Raw genomic sequence first — 19809 nt, 5'->3', positions numbered from 1 at the left:
AACATTAACTTACAATTGTCGAGGTTTGGAAAACATTTGTGAACACAGTAGTAACTATAACAAGTTTTATACTCAGTAGAAGACGGTCTGAGGGTTTGATTTATAGACATTGAGAATAAATTTCGAGATATCTTTTACTGTTTGATAACTTATATGTTGAAGTATAGCATGTTTTTATTATTTAATTAAACAAGTTCTAGTGTTATACACCAGCACCATCTAGCAACTTAACGTGAGGAAAGCTATGGATACAAAATGCGGTTTACATCTTGGGCCCTGTATGCACTGATCGTACATTATTGATAATCTATGCTGTGTCACAGTGCATAACCTCTTGGCGTGGTGTTTGTGTTTCAGGCTAGTACGGTTACTATATGTATTAAACTTGGGTAACTCCGGTAGTGGCCATCACTTTTATCCGGTTACATTAAAATCTGGCTATGATTTAATTACATCTGTTCCAGTATTTAGTACACACAGTTACTATGTCTGGATTTGGTTTCGGAAGTACTGGTTCCACAACTCCGGGTACTGCATTCAACCTTGGATCCAACAAGTATGGGCAAAATTACTGTTTTTACTTATAATAGTGGAGTAGTATATATCTCAAGTTCTTTTTATTTATAAGACCTATTCGACAGTTACTTGTGATTAGTTGGCATGATATTCAGACTTATACATTTTCTCCGTTGTATTATTTTCTGACTTGGTTTAAACCCTGAAGATGACTGTTTTGTGGGTTGTTGCGCCATTTAGTCTGGTGAAGTTTACCGATGTTACAGAGGTGCATGCTGCTTCGTGATGATAGAGGTAGCAAGCATCACAAAAATGGCTTATCTTGTACCAGACTATACAGTGCAACAATCTTCATAGTTGGGGTCACGAGAACTGAAATGTGACTGTTGTAAGCCCTACTTCCTTCCATTTTATTGCTGTGTCTACATGTATCTGAACTGTTGACTTTTTGGTCGATGGTGTGCTGTAAGTACACATCAGTACACCCCATGATTATTCGGTTGCAACCTGCCTGTGCTATAAGTAGAATCCAAATGTAGTTGTAATAGCCAATGACATTCATGTATTTATTACAAATGAATTATGAACAGTGCTCATTAAATACAAACCACTGAAATAAAAGTCATCAAAACAAGTACAAAAATGGAACCTATAACAATATATGGATTAGAGAAGGCTTTGCAACTTGCCTTGGTAATACTGGCACTTCTTTGCTGGAGAAAGGTGAGAGAGAGATTCCCAAAGCTGCATAAATTAATACAGAGCTCTTACCTCTACCACTGGTGTTGGGTTTTTTTGTTCTGTAGTACCTTTATGTATCTTCTAGCAAATAGAGCTTTAACATTTGTATAGTGTTTTAACAGGACAGCTGTGTAGTGAGATGGCAGTTTTGACATCACAGTGCCAGAGATGTATATTTTGTAGAATAGTTACTCAGTTTTGTCTATTCCAGAACCACCACATCTGGATTTACACTTGGTACAACTACAGCACCATTATCTTCAGGAAGTTTATTTGGTACTACATCTACATTTGGAACACCCACAACATTATCTTCTGGTTTGTCATTTGGAGCTGCTGCCACTTCACAACCAGCTACTGGGTTGTTTGGAAGCCCTGCTGGCCAGACCACTGGCTTGTCATTTGGAATATCTGTTCCTTCAGCAGCCCCTACAGGACTGACTTTCAGTAATATATCCACTCCAACTGGACTTTCATTTGGAACACCTACCGTGGGACAGACAGGAGGTATTTCATTTGGTAATGCTGCAACCCCTGCAGGACAGACAGGTCTGTCATTTGGACCTCCAGCTACAACTGCAACAGGATTAACCTTTGGAACCCCAGCTACAACTATTGCACAGTCTGGGCTGTCATTTGGCACATCTACTGGACTGGCATTTGGAACCCCTACTACTTCTGTGGCGCCATCAACAGGGCTAATATTTGGAACTCCAAATGTCACGACAACACAAACAGGCTTGACATTTGCAGCTCCAGCTACAACTTTAGGAATCTCTGGGTCACTTTCTTTTGGCAATCCTGCTCCTACAAGTGCTGCTCCTTTGAGTTTTCCAGGATTATCAACTGCAGTTACCACAGCAGCTAAACCTCTTGGAGGTTTGCCATTTGGTACATCAACTGCTGTCACATCAGCTACTGGTTTCAGTCTTCCTACACCAGCAACGACAAGTCAGGGTACAGGATTTACCTTGGGTGGCACCACTACATCAATATCTGGGGGTGGATTATTTGGGTTAGGGTCAACAAAGCCTCTGTTATTTTCACCATCAACTAGTACAACCACTTCTGTAGGCCATGCTGGAACTTCAGTACCTATGACCACCACATTAGTAGGACTTGGAGGTGTTGATGCTTCACAGGCTAAATCAGGACTTACAGGTGAGAAATTTTGTTAAATTTTTAACAGCTCCAGTGACCGCTATATATTATTAGTATATTATGTGACAAATAAATGGTATACACTTTGAACAGTTCATTTCAAACACATGGTTTTCTAATAATAGAATCACTGGGTGGAAGGAGGAAGTCCTTCCAGTTTTTTATAGTATTAAAGTGAAATACTATTTTCCTATAGGTAATCCTTGTATTTTAATCAGAAGGGAATAATTCCAGCATTTAATATAATTTAAACTGAATTTTCAATTGCTTAGCTGAGTGGAATAAAGGAATTAATAGTTCCTGGGTGTGATAAATGCGGAGGCCAAGGCCTTACAAAAGGGTTATAGTACCACGGTGTAGTAGTAGGATGTGATAAATATTTCTCTATAAAAGGTCACATTTACTTGCCTTGCAACATGGTGCATTGAAATGATCACCAGTGCAGATAAAATTTGAATTTGAAAATTTGAAAAAGGCAAGAGCTGTAAACATTTTTTTGTTATTTTATTAAAGTAGGGGAATTCAGAATTATTTTCTTTGCAATCATTAATTCAAATAAGTGTTCAGAATTTTATAGACTGTTATTAAGTTATAAGTTGTGTCAGCCAAATTAGAAGCTGAGTTCTTATTTCAGGAACAAGCCCAAGACGATCAGATGTTAAAGCTGTTAAAGAAAACCAGATACCAAATGAAATACTTCAAACAATTGAAACTTTCAAGTAAGTCATTATAATACAGATGAGCATGCACACATATTCATTTACCAGTGTATGATAGCCCATTTTAATGCTGTATTGTATCATGGCTGACTTCTTCAAAAGAAAAAGCTATACTTGCTGTGGTCTTTTTCTGTCTCACATTCAGAGATAATGCTGCAGGGAAAAAAATTAAAAAGTGGTAAAATTATCTCTACAGATTTGAATGAAACTCATATTAGTTGTATAGGACATGCCTCTTAAGGGTGTGTACAGAAGTATTTATTCAGTTCAGTCGATTCATTGCATAGAAAAATATTTTCCATTTTTAAAATTAAAAATAGGATCCCATTTTCCTGGATTATGGCTTGAACCTGTCTCCTCCATTGGTCAGTAGCTGCTCGAGTTATTGCAGCAAAGAATTGAAAATGGAATCATAAAACTGCTTAATCATGTAGTTATTTGATTCAATACATTACCAACTTACCAGCACTGGAAGTTTCAACACAAAAACATAGGTTGCTCATTTGTCAGACCTCACAGAAAATTAACAGGAAAAACAACCAAAAGTAAATGGAAAATCTTTTAAGACATAAACTACTATTACAAATACAGCCAGATTTAGCCAATTTTCTTCCAATTGCGTGGTAATGAAACTAGTAACTTTTTTGGTGTTCTTCTTTTGACTTTCTAGAAATATTGTTAAAACCCAGAAAGGCCTGAGTTCAGACATAGCAAGAGGTTCAGTAAAGCCTCTCCATAAAGTCCAGGAAGACACTGAATCTTTAAAGCAGATGTTGGCAGGGCTGACCAGTGGATTGCAAAGGAATGGGGCATTGGCAGACAAACTCAAAGCAGATACAGCAAAGGTAATGAGAGGTTTTGCATTGTTATGCACATGGGAGAAATTTGGGTGGCTCTACGTATTACTTCCTGCATTGTATTTATGTATGTGACATTTTAAATTTTTGCTGTGTTCTCTCCACATTATTCTAATTGCATCTAGCTCATTGTTGCAAAACATTCTAGTTTATCACTTATTTGGTTCCTCATATCTATATTTGTACTTTAATGATTCCATTTTGTATTTATTATGACAATTGTAAATACAAATTCCCATTGAACTGTGTTGTATTATTTACCACCACGGCACTACATAGCTATCACTTGATATAGAACTAGTTGCATTAGCCAAGCAAGATGGAGAAACAACATTGTTTAAGAGGATCTGATATACAAGGTGAAATTTGCTTGATAAAATACAGTCTTTGCTTATTGTTAGTTGCTTGTAAATAATGAGTGACTTTATAGTTGCCTCTGTTACTGAGATTGTTTATGATATTTACAAATCCCATATTCATTATTTGTCTGAGGTCTTTGTTCTGGCTTTTCCATTAACATCTCATGTACTTGGTTGAATACTATGTTATAGTGTTTGCATCAAGCTGAGATGGCACAGCGGACACACGAAACTCCTCCCGGCCTACAGTATGATAATGTGGCTCCTATAGAATATTTTACAGAACTAGTTGCTGGTTTTGAACGTGATATGCAAGTGTTCAGGCAAGAAATTGAGAATACAGAAAAACATATTCTGTCATTAAGTCATCCAATGGCTCTTACTCCTCAAGGTAAGCCATGTTGTTAATGATCTTTTGCCCTACATGTTATATCCTGTACTAAACAGAACAGTTATCTCCTTATAAAAATTTGTGATTAGTCGTTGTCGTCAATAAATTACGTCATCAACAATGTCAACTATAAACAAACTCGGCATTGTTGTGGAACACAACAATGCCGAGTACAACACAACAATGCCGAGTAAACAAATAACGCTTCACTACCGAGCCAGTCGCATTATCACTGTTCCAGAAGAAGCACGTGGAATCGCATTATTGATAATTTTCTGATAGTTGTCCTAAAACATCAGGAAAGTGAAAGAAGACGTTATCAAGTATTTGAAGTACCTACTCCAACAAGGTAAACTGATACTCATTCGATATATTATGATTATGATCGATTTTGAGACGAAGATTTGCAAGGGTGGGGCTGGACGTAAAAAGTTGACTGAACAAGAACAGTTGGCCTCTGAACTGCGACGTAAAGAACTAAAACATCAGACCTATTTAAGAAATAAAGAAGAGCGAAGTAAAACTTACATTGATAGACAAGATCATATTAACGACACACGTAGAAAGACTTATTCGGTAAGAACAGAGGAGAAAATAAAACAAGACGCTGAAAAGAAAATTATTAGATATCAAAGTAAATTAGTAATGAAGAACCGAGGAAGACTGCTAATAGCAGCACATTTTATGAACGACGAACATCAACAACATTATCTCGGACCTATGAACTATGAATGTATTCATTGCAAAGCGCTTCACTGGCTCGATGAATCGACTCAGCGTTCCAGTAAATCGTTTTATGATTGTTGTGCACATGGAAAGGTTGTGCTTGATTCGTTGCCTGAATATCCTGATGAACTTAGAAAACTCTTTTCTCTTTGACATTTTCGCAACAAATGTCGTGTTTACAACAACATGCTTGCATTCGCATCATTTCAAGCGAATCTCATGGACTTCGGAATTAATCGACCAGGGCCATATTGTTTTAAATTGCATGGCCAAATTTATTATAACATGAATGCGGCATCTTTTCCGAAAGATAATGAGAATGCAACTTTTGGTCAACTGTTTATGATCGACGAAGAAGAAGCCGTCAAACAAAGAATCGAAAATGCACGTCAGAATTCGAAAGGCGACACCAAAGATGACATCAAAGAAGAAATTGTCACGAAATTAACTAATATAATTTCGCGCATTAACGTCCACGCAGAATCCTATCGCATGATGAACTACCAATACAAGCTTGAAAAAGAAAACGCTGAGCGTAACAACGAGTCTGAACCGGAGCTAAACTTGGTTATGTCGATGCTTCCTGGAGACGACAAAAACAGGTACAATCCGAAATGGAGCAATGACGTCGCTGTTGTGTGTCCTAAAACCGACGACGGTGACATTCCTGGTTCGTATGTTGTTGTTTACAGTACCAAGGAGCAAAGACTCAGACGTCTTTCGACAATGAATCCATTCGTTGAACCCTTCGTCTATCCCCTTCTGTTTCCTTACCGCACAATGCAATGGCATAAAGACCTGAAACTGAAAGATGCTAAAGTTCGTGATCGTCTAACACGAGGAATGTTCGCTCGCTATAGAATCGCTACTCGCGAAAAGGAATCTTCTCCTCTCCTTATAAAAATTTGTGATTAGTCGTTGTCGTCAATAAATTACGTCATCAACAATGTCAACTATAAACAAACTCGGCATTGTTGTGGAACACAACAATGCCGAGTAAACAAATAACGCTTCACAACAAAGAAATCAAAAACTATCAAGCCAGTCGCATTATCACTGCTCCAGAAGCAGCACATCGCCTCCGAACAGCGACATAAAACTATTTAAGAAATGAAGGAAAGTGAAAGAAGACGTTGCCAACACCAAAAAGGTAATCTGATTCTAATAATAATATTCAACCAAAAAGAAACTAAACTAACCCCCCGAAGGGGGTTACTTTAGTGCCTTACTCAAGATTTTAAAACGCAACCAACCCTCCCCAAAACGTGGGTTGTTCAAGTGTTTAACCCGCATTCGGGGGACTTAGTTTAGAGTCTTACTCAAGATTTTAAAACGTCTGACTGACCTAGAAAAGTTGTCCTCTGTACTACGACGTAAAAACTAAACCATCAGACATATTTAAGAAATAAAGAGAAGCGAAGGAAGTCTTACATTGATAAATGTAGAAAAAACGTATTCAATAAGAACAGAGGGGGAAAAAAGCAGACGAAGATTTGTAAGGGTGGGGTTGGACGTAGAAAGTTGAGTGACCAAGATCAATTGGCCTCTGAACAGCGACGTAAAGAACTACAACATCTGACATATTTAAGAAATAAAGAAAAGTGAAGGAAGTCTTAAATTGATAAACGTAGAAAAACGTATTCAATAAGAACAGAAGGGGAAAAAAGCAGACGAAGATTTGTAAGGGTGGGGTTGGACGTAGAAAGTTGAGTGACCAAGAACAGTTGGCCTCTGAACAGCGACGTAAAGAACTACAACATCTCACATATTTAAGAAATAAAGAAAAGTGAAGGAAGTCTTACATTGATAAACGTAGAAAAACGTATTCAATAAGAACAGAAGGGAAAAAAGCAGAAGAAGATTTGTAAGGGTGTGGTTGGACGTAGAAAGTTGAGTGACCAAGAACAATTGGCCTCTGAACAGCGACGTAAAGAACTACAACATCTGACATATTTAAGAAATAAAGAAAAGTGAAGGAAGTCTTACATCGATAAACGTAGAAAAACGTATTCAATAAGAACAGAGGGGGAAAAAGGCAGACAAAGATTTGTAAGGGTGGGGTTGGACGTAGAAAGTTGAGTGACCAAGAACAGTTGGCCTCTGAACAGCGACGTAAAGAACTACAACATCTGATATATTTAAGAAATAAAGAAAAGCGAAAGAAGAATTACATCGATAAACGAGACCATATTAACGACATATGTAGAAAAACAGACGAAGATTTGCAAGGGTGGGGTTGGACGTAGAAAGTTGAGTGACTTGGTTGCGTTTTACAAACTTGACCAACCCCCCCTAGGAGCTCCGAAAGGAGCGCCCTGCTCTAGTTTATAAAAATACTTCAAGAGTTGCCAGAAAACATTCCTAATAACAGCGACAGTAATAGTAACCCTTTGGCTCATCTGAATAATAATTAAGAATTCCATCTGTACCACAAAGAAAACAAAGCTTTTCCATTATGAAGATCATTGGTTAATGCTGCTTAAGTAAATAATCCCTGTTTAGAGTGAGAATTGTATGAAATCCATAAATACAAAATCAGTGGTACCAGTTACAGATGTGCAGTTACTGGTCTTTGATACTAAATAGAAGTACAGTTACCAGACCTCATCCAGGAAGGTTGAAACAACTGAACACTCAGAAGGACAGCCTAAAACTGCAGAGGGCAAAGTGCCCAGCCATCTAACTGTTCAGTAATTGCCACGGTGGTCTAGCGGTTAGAACGCTGGGTTTGTAATACTGGGGTCCCGGGTTCGATTCCCGGCGGTGCTCAGATTTACAACTTGTCTTGGGCAAGGCCGTGGTCCAGGCATCTCAGAGTTTTCCTCCGGGGTTTCCCCAGTTTCTCTGTGACATTCCAACAATTACTCCACTTTCATCATCATCTTGCAAAAAGGGGGTCACAGCAGGAGCATTAAATGTCGCAGTCCCTATCGAACCCATGTACTGATGGGTCGTGAATCCTGCTAACCACCAATGCACACCATGCTGAATGGTGTGTACTGGATACGAAAAAAATACTGTTCAGTCATTGCTGCCAACTTGTTTAAAAAATAGATTTCTGGTCCTCCCAAATGTATGGCATGAGGTAAGAGGTTCAGTACCTATAGTAATAGAATGAATGATGGTGAACTAGGTGATGAATTTGAATCCTGGCAGGGGTATGATTTTTCTCTGTGCACCACATTCAGGCTGTATCTGGGGCCCGCCCAGTCTGTCTGTGGGTACCCTGGTTACTACCAATAGGTAAAGCAGTCAGACTGTGAACCTGACATTGCTCATCACCATCTAGGTTTGAGGTTAAAAATTTACAGAGATTTACCAGCATATTGTGTTTGGGACAGAGACAACTTTTTACTATTAAATACATTTAAATTGTTTTTACTGTAATTCAACACTACTGTATTCTGTTTCAGAACTGGCATTAGCAATGAGGAGGCTTCATGACAGCTTTGTTGCGTTAGCTGGACGACTACAGACTGTTCATAATTCAGTTGAAATGCAAAAGGAGCAATATTTGAACCTTCGGAAATACTTCTTGAAAGATTCCACTAATGTGTTTGAGGAACAGGCCAAGAAATCAGCTGCTGGTGGCATTAAGCCTAGCAATGGTGTAAAAATTTCCCCTGGTCCAACACCTTTTTCAGGTAACTACATTCTCTGTATTGATGTGCAATGTAGTGTAAGTTGTGTCAAGTTCATTGTAATCACTTCTATATTTTCTGATGGTAAAATAGTTAAGATCCAGGCACCTCACCCTTAAGACAAAATGCACGCTATACAAGACACTTCTACGACCTGTGTTGCTCTATGGGAGTGAAAGCTGGGCCCTGACGAAGGGACATGAGAACAAATTAAGAGTATTCGAAAGGAAAATATATGGTCCAAAGAATGAAGATGGAAATTGGCGAATCAGATATAATGATGAATTATACCATTTATGCCGTCTCAGTGGCCGCGCAGTCTAAGGCGTGGGCCTTGTGCCGCTCGGTCGCTGGGATCGTGGGTTCGAATCCCACTCGAGGCATATATGTTTGTCCGCGTTTTTCTGTGTTATGCTGTCCTGTGTACAGGTAGAGGCCTTGCGACGGGCCAATCCCCCGTCCAAGGAGTCCTACCAAATGTCTATAAATCAAAGTAAAGTAAGTATACCATTTATATAATGGGCCTGATGTAATTAAAGTAATAAAGACAGGAAGATGATAGCTGGGACATCTGTATAGAGCCAGTGAAGCACACCCAAGCAAGAAAGTAACATTTACCAATATAGAAGGAACAAGAGAGGGAGACTCCCCATTAGGTCTGCGGAAGATATGTAGCGAATGTCGTTATTGGCACACACTTTGCTGACTGCCGTGGTGACTTATTCCTTCTTGATACAGTAAACCACTTCTCTATCGCTGTAATTTTCGATAACGCCATGAAACGTTTGTGATGTTACAAGACCATATTGTGCGACAATCTAAGAAGATTTTCATTTGAGACCTTGAAAATGCACATCATTATATATTATAATGCTGCCAAGAAAGGAGAATAAAGAAAGGTACTTCATAGTTTGAATTTTGTTTATTTATTTATTTGTAGAATTTGAAGTGCATGAAAGGCTCTTTTTTAAAATTTAATTTATTTTATAGGAGCATGTATTCTCAACATCTGATGCTGATCCAAAACAAGGCATTTACAACTTAAAGCGACAGTTTTTTCATTAAAATTGCTAGGAAATCAAGAAATGTAATAGTTGTACATGCATATGTAAATAAATAGCATTATTGAAATACATATTATTCAACAGACATTTACATGTGTATTATTATTTTCAGTGTTAGGCAACCAGCATGGATTTGGATTGCTGCCAGCAAATTCCGCAGAACCAAAACATTCTTTTCCACCAGGGAACCCACTAGGTAAATAGTGGTAAGACTAAAGTTTGATATCCCTTCAACTAAAAGACACTAAAAGGTAGTATTTAACGATGACCTTCCTGACTAATAGCACTAAACATTAATACACACAAAGACTTGATAATTTTGAAATGGTTTGTATTAACTAGTTGACTTCTTTTCCAAGGTCTTACATGGACTTGAATGAAATGTTACATAACTTTACAAGAGGTCTGTAATTACACATTTCTTTTCTATAAGCATAATGAAGGGAAGTGATGGTGTTTTATAGTGGCTTTGTTGATTTGTTAGAGCATAAGCATATGATAAACTCCAGATTACAATTATTTTTTCTTCATGTTGTTTCATTATTTTCTTCTCTTTTAACTTCTGCTTTCAGCTCTAAACTTAACGTGATACAGAAGGGTGCAGATGATTAAATTTCAGATCTTGGCTGAATTTCAGATAATGAACTGAACTTGTATTTATACTGTCTTACATGTTTATAATGGCATTATATTTTTACTAAGCACTGTGAATAAAAGCTTATTAAAATAGTAATTTTGGATTTGAATTGTGTGTTTCATCTTGTGAGTTCCCATTAGAGATGAGAAATTTCATTCACATTTATTTAGTATAAAATTTATCCCTGGTCTTACATGATGCTTGACATTTATGGGATCAGCAGTGATGTTAAAATTGTTGCTGAAGAAAGTGATAATTGCTGATGGTTAAATATTACACCGTATAAATGGAATTTGTTAATACTTTGCAAAATCCAGTAGTGTTTATTAGCTTCAGAGAATTCATTTGATAAACACTTCTGAAAAAAGTTTTACAGAATTCTGTAAAAATTTACGACCAAATTCAGTTTTGATAGCCATTGGACCTTTGTGTATAGTATTCACTTAAAGATGGAAGGTAATTACATCTTATGGAAATGAGTTGTGTGAGAAGTGTGTTCAGTAGTAGTCTTTCATTATTGAGTTCACAGGTTAGCTCAGTAAGTGGATAACCGGGGTTCAATCCCCAACAGGGGCAGAGGATTTTTCTCTAGCCTCTGTGTCCAGGGGCCCACTCAGCCTCCTATCGAATGAGTTCAGGGTCCATATCTCGGGTAAAGCACGGCCGGGGGCATGATGCTAACCACTCTCCCCCATCTATAGCCGACGGTACAAATGAGTAGGAGCTATACACCTCTCCCCCCCCCCCCCCCCCCAAAGCACCTGCATGGCGTATAGTGACAACTTTACTTCTTTTACTTTTATTTACAAATATATTAATTTAATATTTTAATTTCTTAGTAAAGTCTATGCCAAAATGTGTATGTTTGGACCATGTTGGTCACTCAGGTGTGACAATTTAACAAACTCCAAAGTCAGTTGTAGGAATAGCCCCATTTTACAATCATCAGACCAGAAAGTCCTTTTAAAATATATAGAATTGTACAAATATTGAGTGTTCCTACCTGGTTTGTTTATAGTCAAATTTTGTGCCAAAGTAGAATTGTATTATCTGTATTTCTGCAGTATAATTGACTACATTACAGCCAGGGTACAGTGAGCTGTTACAGCGAACATGCCTTTTACACCTGAATTGTGAACTATATTTAGAGTTGTGCTTGGTGACTATATCACACTGATCAACTTATTGGAATCATGTGATTAAAATATTTGCTCCATTGTTTTGTATATGATTACATATATATAAATAAATACACTGAATTTTGTGGTATACAGGTAAACCTCGATTTTCGCCGATTCAGAATAACGCCACTTTTGAAACCAGCAAGTCAAAAAGTGAAAAAAATATATTTTACTATTATTTATAACGTTTTACAATGTTTCTCGTACTGATTCTTATACTAAATTGTAATTCTTACATCTCTGATTTTGAATAAAAATTACAAATACAGTCACCTCTGCACTCATTGCTAAGTAGTTGCGAGATAATCTCCTAAAAATCTGCCAACATTGCTCAACAGTCACGTGAGCATTGGTCACTCTTCACGGTGAGTCATTTGCGTTCAGCCTGATAAGGGAGTAAGGAAAAATGCACTCAGCTCGATTCTTGTTGACACATTGAATGTGCTGTGTGCTAAACGTGTTTGTGGTGTTGTTCGACCACTATTCTGCAGTAGCAACTGTTTTATATTTATAAATTGTAAAAGAGCCACCATGTCTGGTAAGAGAAGTGAATGTGTTGCTAAAAAGTTGCGTAGGTCTATTGCGTTAGAAGATAAGATGGACGTAATTCATAGAAAGAAGGTGGTGATACCCGTCGTAATGTGTGCAGAAGTATGAAGTTGCCTCCTTCCACTGTGACTACCATAATGAAAAATTCATATAAAATAAAACAGTCAATGCAACAGGTTAAGAGAGTAAGTGCAACGCAAGTGAGTTATAGCAGAAGTAAACTTTTAGAAAGAATGAAAAAATTACTGTTGCAATGGGTGGATGACATGAATCGAAAAAACATTCCCTTGACTGAAATTGCTATCACGGATAAGGTGAAGTCAATTTTTGAGGAACTTAAGTCGTCATTGTTTGGGTGCCGGGAACGCATGTCATTGACTTCCCATTGATTTATATTATAAAAGGAGTTTCAATTTACGCCAATTCCATTTATGCCGGTTCGTCCAGGAACGCATCCCCGGCATAAATCGAGGTTTACCTGTATTTTATTAGCAGTGAATGTTGGCATTCCTTTTTGTATTCATTGTTGTTTTTTCTCTCTGTCTGACTTTTGTGTTATAAGTGAATGATTAATTTTGTTTATTGAGCAAGATTAGGATGGTAGATTGCAAGCATGTTTGGGTTTGTAGTGAACGTCCTGTACTTCCCTGATTATGTTACAGCATCTTACTCTTATGCACAGACTTGTTTATTTGAATCCAGTTTTTAATGTTTTTGAAATTCTCAAATGATAATGAAATTATGTCTTTTGCAAATCTTGAGTAAAATTAACCAAATGGCATTTTAAATTGAAATTTTAGCTCACAACCCCAAATATGTTTTCTTTGCGTAACTGTACATGTAACATTTTATGTCTTACTTAATGTGTTGATAATAGAATAAAATTTTCCTTTTGCTAACTGCTAGTATGCATTGTAATTTGCTAATTCAGCATAGAACAGCAAAAGGAGTGTAGTACATGTTTATGTGTGTTTCATTGATTTCATAACAGGAAACCAATATTTAATTAAATTAAGTACAAAAATGTTTATATACATTTCTTTACTCGTCCAATATTTGACACAAATTTCTTGGCATCTTGGGGATCAAGTGAAGTATGAAGTTTAATGACAATAACATTGGCATCAATGAAGATACACTAATAAATCACAGATGTAGATGGAATTAATTTTTATATATCACTTTAATCCAAATCCATGTGTATAGTGACTATGTTAGTATCGTTAGTGCAGTAATGCCTTAATTAAACTGCTTTTCGTGGTTGCTTACCGCAACAGATGTTCTTTTCAGCAGTGGATATTAGTATGAAATACTACATATGCTCATTTCACTTTATGCCTAGGTTGTTTCTTAGTCTTTGTTCAGCACACATTATTTTACCTGTCTTCCATTTTCACTCACTTTTTAGCAAAAACTGCAAGAGTTTTATTGCCATGCCCATAAACTCTGTTTTAAAAAATTAAATGAAGAGCATATCAGTATTGTTTTCAAATCCTGTAATCAACTTAATTTCAAGACACATAACCTTACACTGCTTATCCCAACAGACTTGACTAGCCAGAGATTTTGGGGGCTGAAAGCTACTAATGACCTCCATAATTTTCAGATTTGGGAGGAGGTGAGTAAAGGCTGTGGTTTCGAGCATTTACGAAGTAGTTGAAACAAAGATCAAATGAAAAAGTTAACCAACCATCTGCTAATAGTAATGATGTTTGGGCTGACAAAATAGTAGAAGATAATCCACCGTCTGGCAGCTGAACTATATTTTCTCTTAAGCTAAATTTTACATTTTAAAATTTAAAAATGAATGATGTAAGCCCCAAGATTAATACATTAATTGCCTGAGTAATTACAATTGTGCAAGGCCACCACCATATGAATGAAAAAAACACTTGTAGGCAGAGACAAAAGAAGTAAGGTTCTATCTCACTGAGATCTGCCAACTGAAATAAGTTGATGCATGTGAAAATGGGTATAAAAATATATGGTAAATGAAAAATTAATGGTATTACTGATAATGTAATGCAATATGGCATAGTATGTTTTTTGATATTTTTTTTAAATTATGCTAATGGTATTCACCTGGATGCAGTCAATAATTAAAATACACTGAAACAGAAAAAATATAGAAACATTAAAAGCGTTTACTTTGTTCTTTTTGGACCTATTGTACAGTTTTTATCATTCCCTGCTGAGTAGTTTGCCCCCTGTATTGATATGTAAATTCAAATAATATCCATCATTGTCATATTTCATGATGTATAAATAATTTACCATAATTATAGAAAGCAATTTGAGAAACAATACTGTTAAAAACTATTTATCTGAAAGAAACTTGTTTTAAAATTAAACTGGAACAACAGAATAGGTATCTGTTGGAGGACCAGAGAGTACTCCAAAGAACTCTTGATTCAAAATCACCATTAATGTGGTGAATATTTTTATTTCAGGATGGTGTGGAGGGCAGCAACCATCCCAGCTTCCAGCAAATCTGTGCGGGAATTTATTTTCATCTGGAGGCTTATCGAGCAGTCTGAATACACTTCCTACACCTCAGCCTGTTGATAATCAGAGCTTCCAACTTCAGAAACCCCCTCCAGGAAGCAAAAGAGGCAAGCGATAAAATCGCACTGTAGGTAGTCCCATTAGTGGGTTCACGTGCATTGTATTGACCTTGTCCAGAATGCTGCATCCTAGCTCTTGAATTTTGAGATTATGTAACAGGAATCTTGTGTGAATCATCAGACATCCTCTTAAATGATGGTATAATTATTAATACGTTTGGAGTGAAGTGTGTTGTATAATTTTGCTGTACATGTTTGGAAACTGTGGAGGACTGTATGAATCAGTGAAGTTTGTGTCTCAGTAACTGTTTTGTGAATGAATATGTCAGATAATAAATTAATTTTTGCATTTTACATAATTTATTTCATGTGCCCGCTCACATGTTTTCATGTTCAGATTTAGAATAGTTTCATAAAGCTATATGAAAATGTAACCTGCATAAAAATGCCTTCAATAGAAACTAAAATAATACAGCAATGCAGTGCAATTAATCATGATATCTCACATCCCCATATAATGGTCTTGAGCAATACCAGAAACAAGATAGAAACAGTAACTTATCTGCTTATTCAAGAGATAACCATAATTTTGCATGTAAGTCTTGTCCTTACTTTATCCCCCTGCATCCACCTGTTCAGTATATTCAATTATGTGCAGGCTGCATCCTTTTCTTGTGGCCATTTCATTATATTATGTGTGTCACTAAATATTAGGATGATAAATCATTGAATATGGGCAGGGCATGTAGCACGTGTGGGAGGTGAGAAATATGTCCAAAATTTTGTTAGAAAACCTTGGGAAGGCTTAGGCAAAAATGGGAGGGTAATACGAACATGGATCTTTAGGAAACAGGGTGGGAGGGTGTGGACTGAATTCATCCAGTTCACCATGGATTGCTGGTAGGATCCTGTGAACATAGTAACAAAATTTTAGGTTTAAAATGATGGGGAATTTCTCGACTAGCCGAGTGACTTTTTGCCTCTCAATTATTCTGCTCCATGGAATTGGCAGAATAGTTATATGAATTTGCTGTTCGTAATTTCAAATTATGTATAAATTATAAGAAAATACGCTGCTTGTTAATGGCAAAAGTATAGTATGATGAAGTCTGGGAATTCAATATCTTTTCATCCTTGGATGGGATGGCTTTACAGCTTTTGAGTTCATGTTGTTGTTGAGGGGGTGCTATCACCAATATCAACCAAAAGTTCCTGTGAACATCAATAGGGAAACTGCCCTGATGATGAAGGTAGCAAATGACCTCTGAAATGTCAGTGTGCTTTAATCATACTACAAGGTGCAACACCTTAGAAGCTAGTCATTTTTATATTCACTGCTGTGAGCATGGGGAATCTCACCTTCACAAAATTAACCATTTTATTCACGCTTATTAAATCCAAAAGAAACCTAACCCAACATGAATTTTGAATTTCAGCTTGTAGAAATATAAAATACATCAAACACAAGCAAAAATATTTTAAAAGTTTTAACTTCACTTCCATTTGTATATACTGTAATGTCTAAAACCATAACCTAACTTTTCATCATTTATAATGATACAGCCATAATTTTCAGTCGTTCCAATACAAGGACCGTTATATGTGGCCAGATTTAGACACCCTGGGGCCCTAAGTTATGTTATACTTCAGAGGCCAATATAATGTTGCATCTAGTACCCACTGTGACCTCTGTAAGATTACAATAGTTGGTTTCCATTGTTACAGGCCGGGAAAGATGGTCACCATGAAGAAAATGCAGTAGCCATGTGACCTTTCAACTAGCAATCAGGTAAAGGGCTCTCTCTCATCTTGCTCACTTGTGGCTTAAGGGTCAAAGCCTTATTTTCTTTTATTCTTAGAATGCAATATTTCCAGACTTCATATAGCTAGATCTCCCACATTAAATAAAATAATTATCATTGCCATTCTCCACTATTCATATTTGACTATTTATGAGAACAGAGTTATAAAATCATATTCCTGATAACATGATATAAAATTATATTAGTGATATAATAATATCTTTAATGATGTTACCTCCATAACAGTAAGAAAGAAAATGTTCATTCTCACAAGCCAAAATATTATAAGTAGAAACCAGATATTAGAAAATTCCTACATATTAAGTTTGGTAAGTTTAAGAAGATGAAAATCCGTGATGTTATCAACAGACCGAGTTTGTATACATTCAGATTTATTAGGAGTTTATAGATGGTCGTCTTCTGTGTTGTGCCGTGTGGTCTGGTAGAAGTTGACCAATGTTTCATAGGTCCTTGCTGCCTCCATCATCAGGACGATGACCTCTGAAACTTCTACCAGACCGCATGGCACAACAACCCAGAAGATGACCACCTTTAGACTCATTGCCATGAGAACGTTCGTAAGCAGATTTTTAACGCTTTAAAGTTCAGTGGTAACTATTTGTAACACTTGCTTAAACATTCAGTAACTGCATTTTGCCCACAGAGTGAGTGTACTTATAGGTTTCACATGATTCTTAGAAAAAAATAGTACTAACCAGTTTATCATCATGCAGACACATTGTGTTTTCTTTGAGGTAGGGACTAATATGCTTATGTAATTATATTTGTGATAATACTGTACTCGACTGTAAATTACTGTCATAACTATAATAATTTATATATGTGTTAGAAATAGGTATTGTAGTTGTGCTATGACATGTTCTGCATCCTTGGCTTGGGCCTGTGAAGGATCTACGGAATGTAAATAAATTATATTCTACCCTATTGATAAGATTAAAAATCCATGTTTACAACAATTTTATTCATTCATTATGTTTCATGTATTTGAGAGTCTGCCTGTTGTATTGTTATGTTAGAGCAACTGAAACAAAACTAGTACATGCAGCAGAAGAGTTCCTTAAATTAGGTCATGACCATTTCCCTCCACATCCCAATTTATTAATCATCAAATCATTTCCATTATATAGTTAGATCTACTAACAGCATTGTTAAACAAACCACAAATAAATAAATAGTCATACTGTATTGAAATAGCCTTTTATAGCATTTCAGTGTTGTCACTACAGACCTGAAGACACTTATTGAAGCCTGGTTAGAGTGGGTGTAGTTTCAGCTTCAGTTGTCCTGCAACTGTTAGTCTTTGGTTCACTTACTGACAACGTCCTTCAATTTATATGCTTCAACATTATCATACAGGAATAGGAAACTTAAAACACCTGTAATCTTGTAATTCAACAGAGGTTAATGATGAAAACAACAATCAATGGGTTGTAGCGCTGTGTAGCCTAGTAAAAGTTTACCAGTGTTTTAGAGGCTGCAGGCAGCAAGTGCCTGTGAAATGTTTGTAAACTTCTACCACGCTAAAAACTATTTAAATTCAACATACAGTGCTGGAAGTCATAGGGCAGCTTTAATGCCGGTTTAAAATTTCAAATGAATTTATAGACTTTGTTAATTAGAAATCATGATGCATGTTCTGAAATTAATAAAATGTTAACTAGCATTATTTCGAGAGAGAAAAAATATAGTACTTACGGCCCTGATTCTATCCCACGGTGAGTTGGCTTAGATGTTTACGTTTGTAAAAGTAGAACCATTGAAGATGCACTTCCTGTCTTCGTAGGCTGTTTATAACACTGGCATTCCGAAGCACAGTTTCATTTTCGGCGAGGACACTCGACTCTGCTGCAAAGCGCCTCAATTGACGTTGCGTTATACCGTGCACAAAGACTACTTTCGAACTTCCTTCCCAGTCACCGATTTTGAAGAAACTCACTACTTGCTCACTTACAGTTCTTAGCTACAACGCTGCTACAAACACAACCTAATGTTGGCCAATTCTTCTATGTATGGAGTATTTTTTTATTAATTAATTTTCAGTCACACATTGCACATTTGCCACAGAAATAGTGGGTTTCCTAGACGTTGCGTACCTGGTTAACTGTTAGTTTAAAAATTTGCATCACATAAAGGTTGGGTTACAACCGGTGGCCCTCGCATTTTTAGGAAATGCCCTGCTTCGAAAGTATGAAATACAGTATGTCGGTTTGCACGGGTTGACGTGGGGACCACATATGCCCTTTCATATTGACTCGCGGTCGCTGGCTTATAAATGAGGGCAATTTATTGAAAAACACGGCAGTTTCTTACTATCGCAAACACGTTCGCGTTAACAAATGTCTTCGTAAGTTCGTTTACTACTTACTTAAAATAAAAGTAATTTTTTATATCGAATTGTGATACAAAATGTTATTGTGGCGTTTTTTTTATCCAATTCGCTAACAGTTTTCTATGTGTAAGCGTGGTATGAGTCAATTTACGGTCACTAACGTTACCTAAAATAATAATCACTAAATACTGCCTATCCTACGTGAAACCCACATGACTTGATACATGTTCTACAGTATACTGTACGCGATTATACATGCGCAATACTTCGATGTTCCACACGAGTCGTGACAGCGTCCGCAAAGGTTAACCGCCCCTCCACTACTATCAAGCAACTACAGGACAGAGTACTTCGATACTTCCACGTCCATTGAGTATAAAACATTTCCGAAGCCAATATTCCTCTTCAGATAGCATTCTCTTTGGTTGAGGACACAAAAATAGTAAACAAATACACACCCCTTCAACTCGCGGCCGCCCATGTGTTCTATGCTGCCTGCTTGCATTTTTTTATAAGGTCTGACACTGCATGGTGAAAATTACTTTGTACCA

The 19809-nt window shown here is 36.8% G+C and overlaps 1 protein-coding gene across 4 annotated transcripts; it reads left to right on the top strand.

Annotated features, from left to right (window-relative positions):
- Positions 1-41: 41 nt before the first annotated feature.
- On the top strand, positions 42-17885 carry Nup58 (nuclear pore complex protein Nup58). Of its 4 annotated transcripts, none has more exons than XM_022073252.2 (9): positions 42-556; positions 1469-2418; positions 3053-3137; positions 3808-3982; positions 4546-4744; positions 8884-9114; positions 10288-10371; positions 14993-15154; positions 16832-17885. In XM_022073252.2, exons 1-9 carry the CDS (start codon positions 486-488, stop codon positions 16852-16854), a joined length of 1980 nt encoding a protein of 659 aa, XP_021928944.1. In that variant the 5' UTR covers positions 42-485; the 3' UTR covers positions 16855-17885. The 4 variants fall into 4 exon arrangements, with proteins under 4 accessions (XP_021928944.1, XP_021928945.1, XP_087210294.1 ...); XM_022073253.2 differs by having other exon boundaries at positions 43-556; positions 14993-15174; XM_087354168.1 differs by lacking the exon at positions 16832-17885 and having other exon boundaries at positions 43-556; positions 14993-15465.
- Positions 17886-19809: the final 1924 nt, after the last annotated feature.

This window comes from Zootermopsis nevadensis, unplaced genomic scaffold, assembly GCF_977971745.1.
Source record: "Zootermopsis nevadensis isolate Lab colony 2312 unplaced genomic scaffold, Znev_1.0 Znev_ptg000022l, whole genome shotgun sequence".
In the NCBI taxonomy this organism is placed as follows: Eukaryota; Metazoa; Arthropoda; class Insecta; order Blattodea; family Termopsidae; genus Zootermopsis; species Zootermopsis nevadensis.
This window is presented reverse-complemented; position numbering and strand designations above follow the sequence as displayed.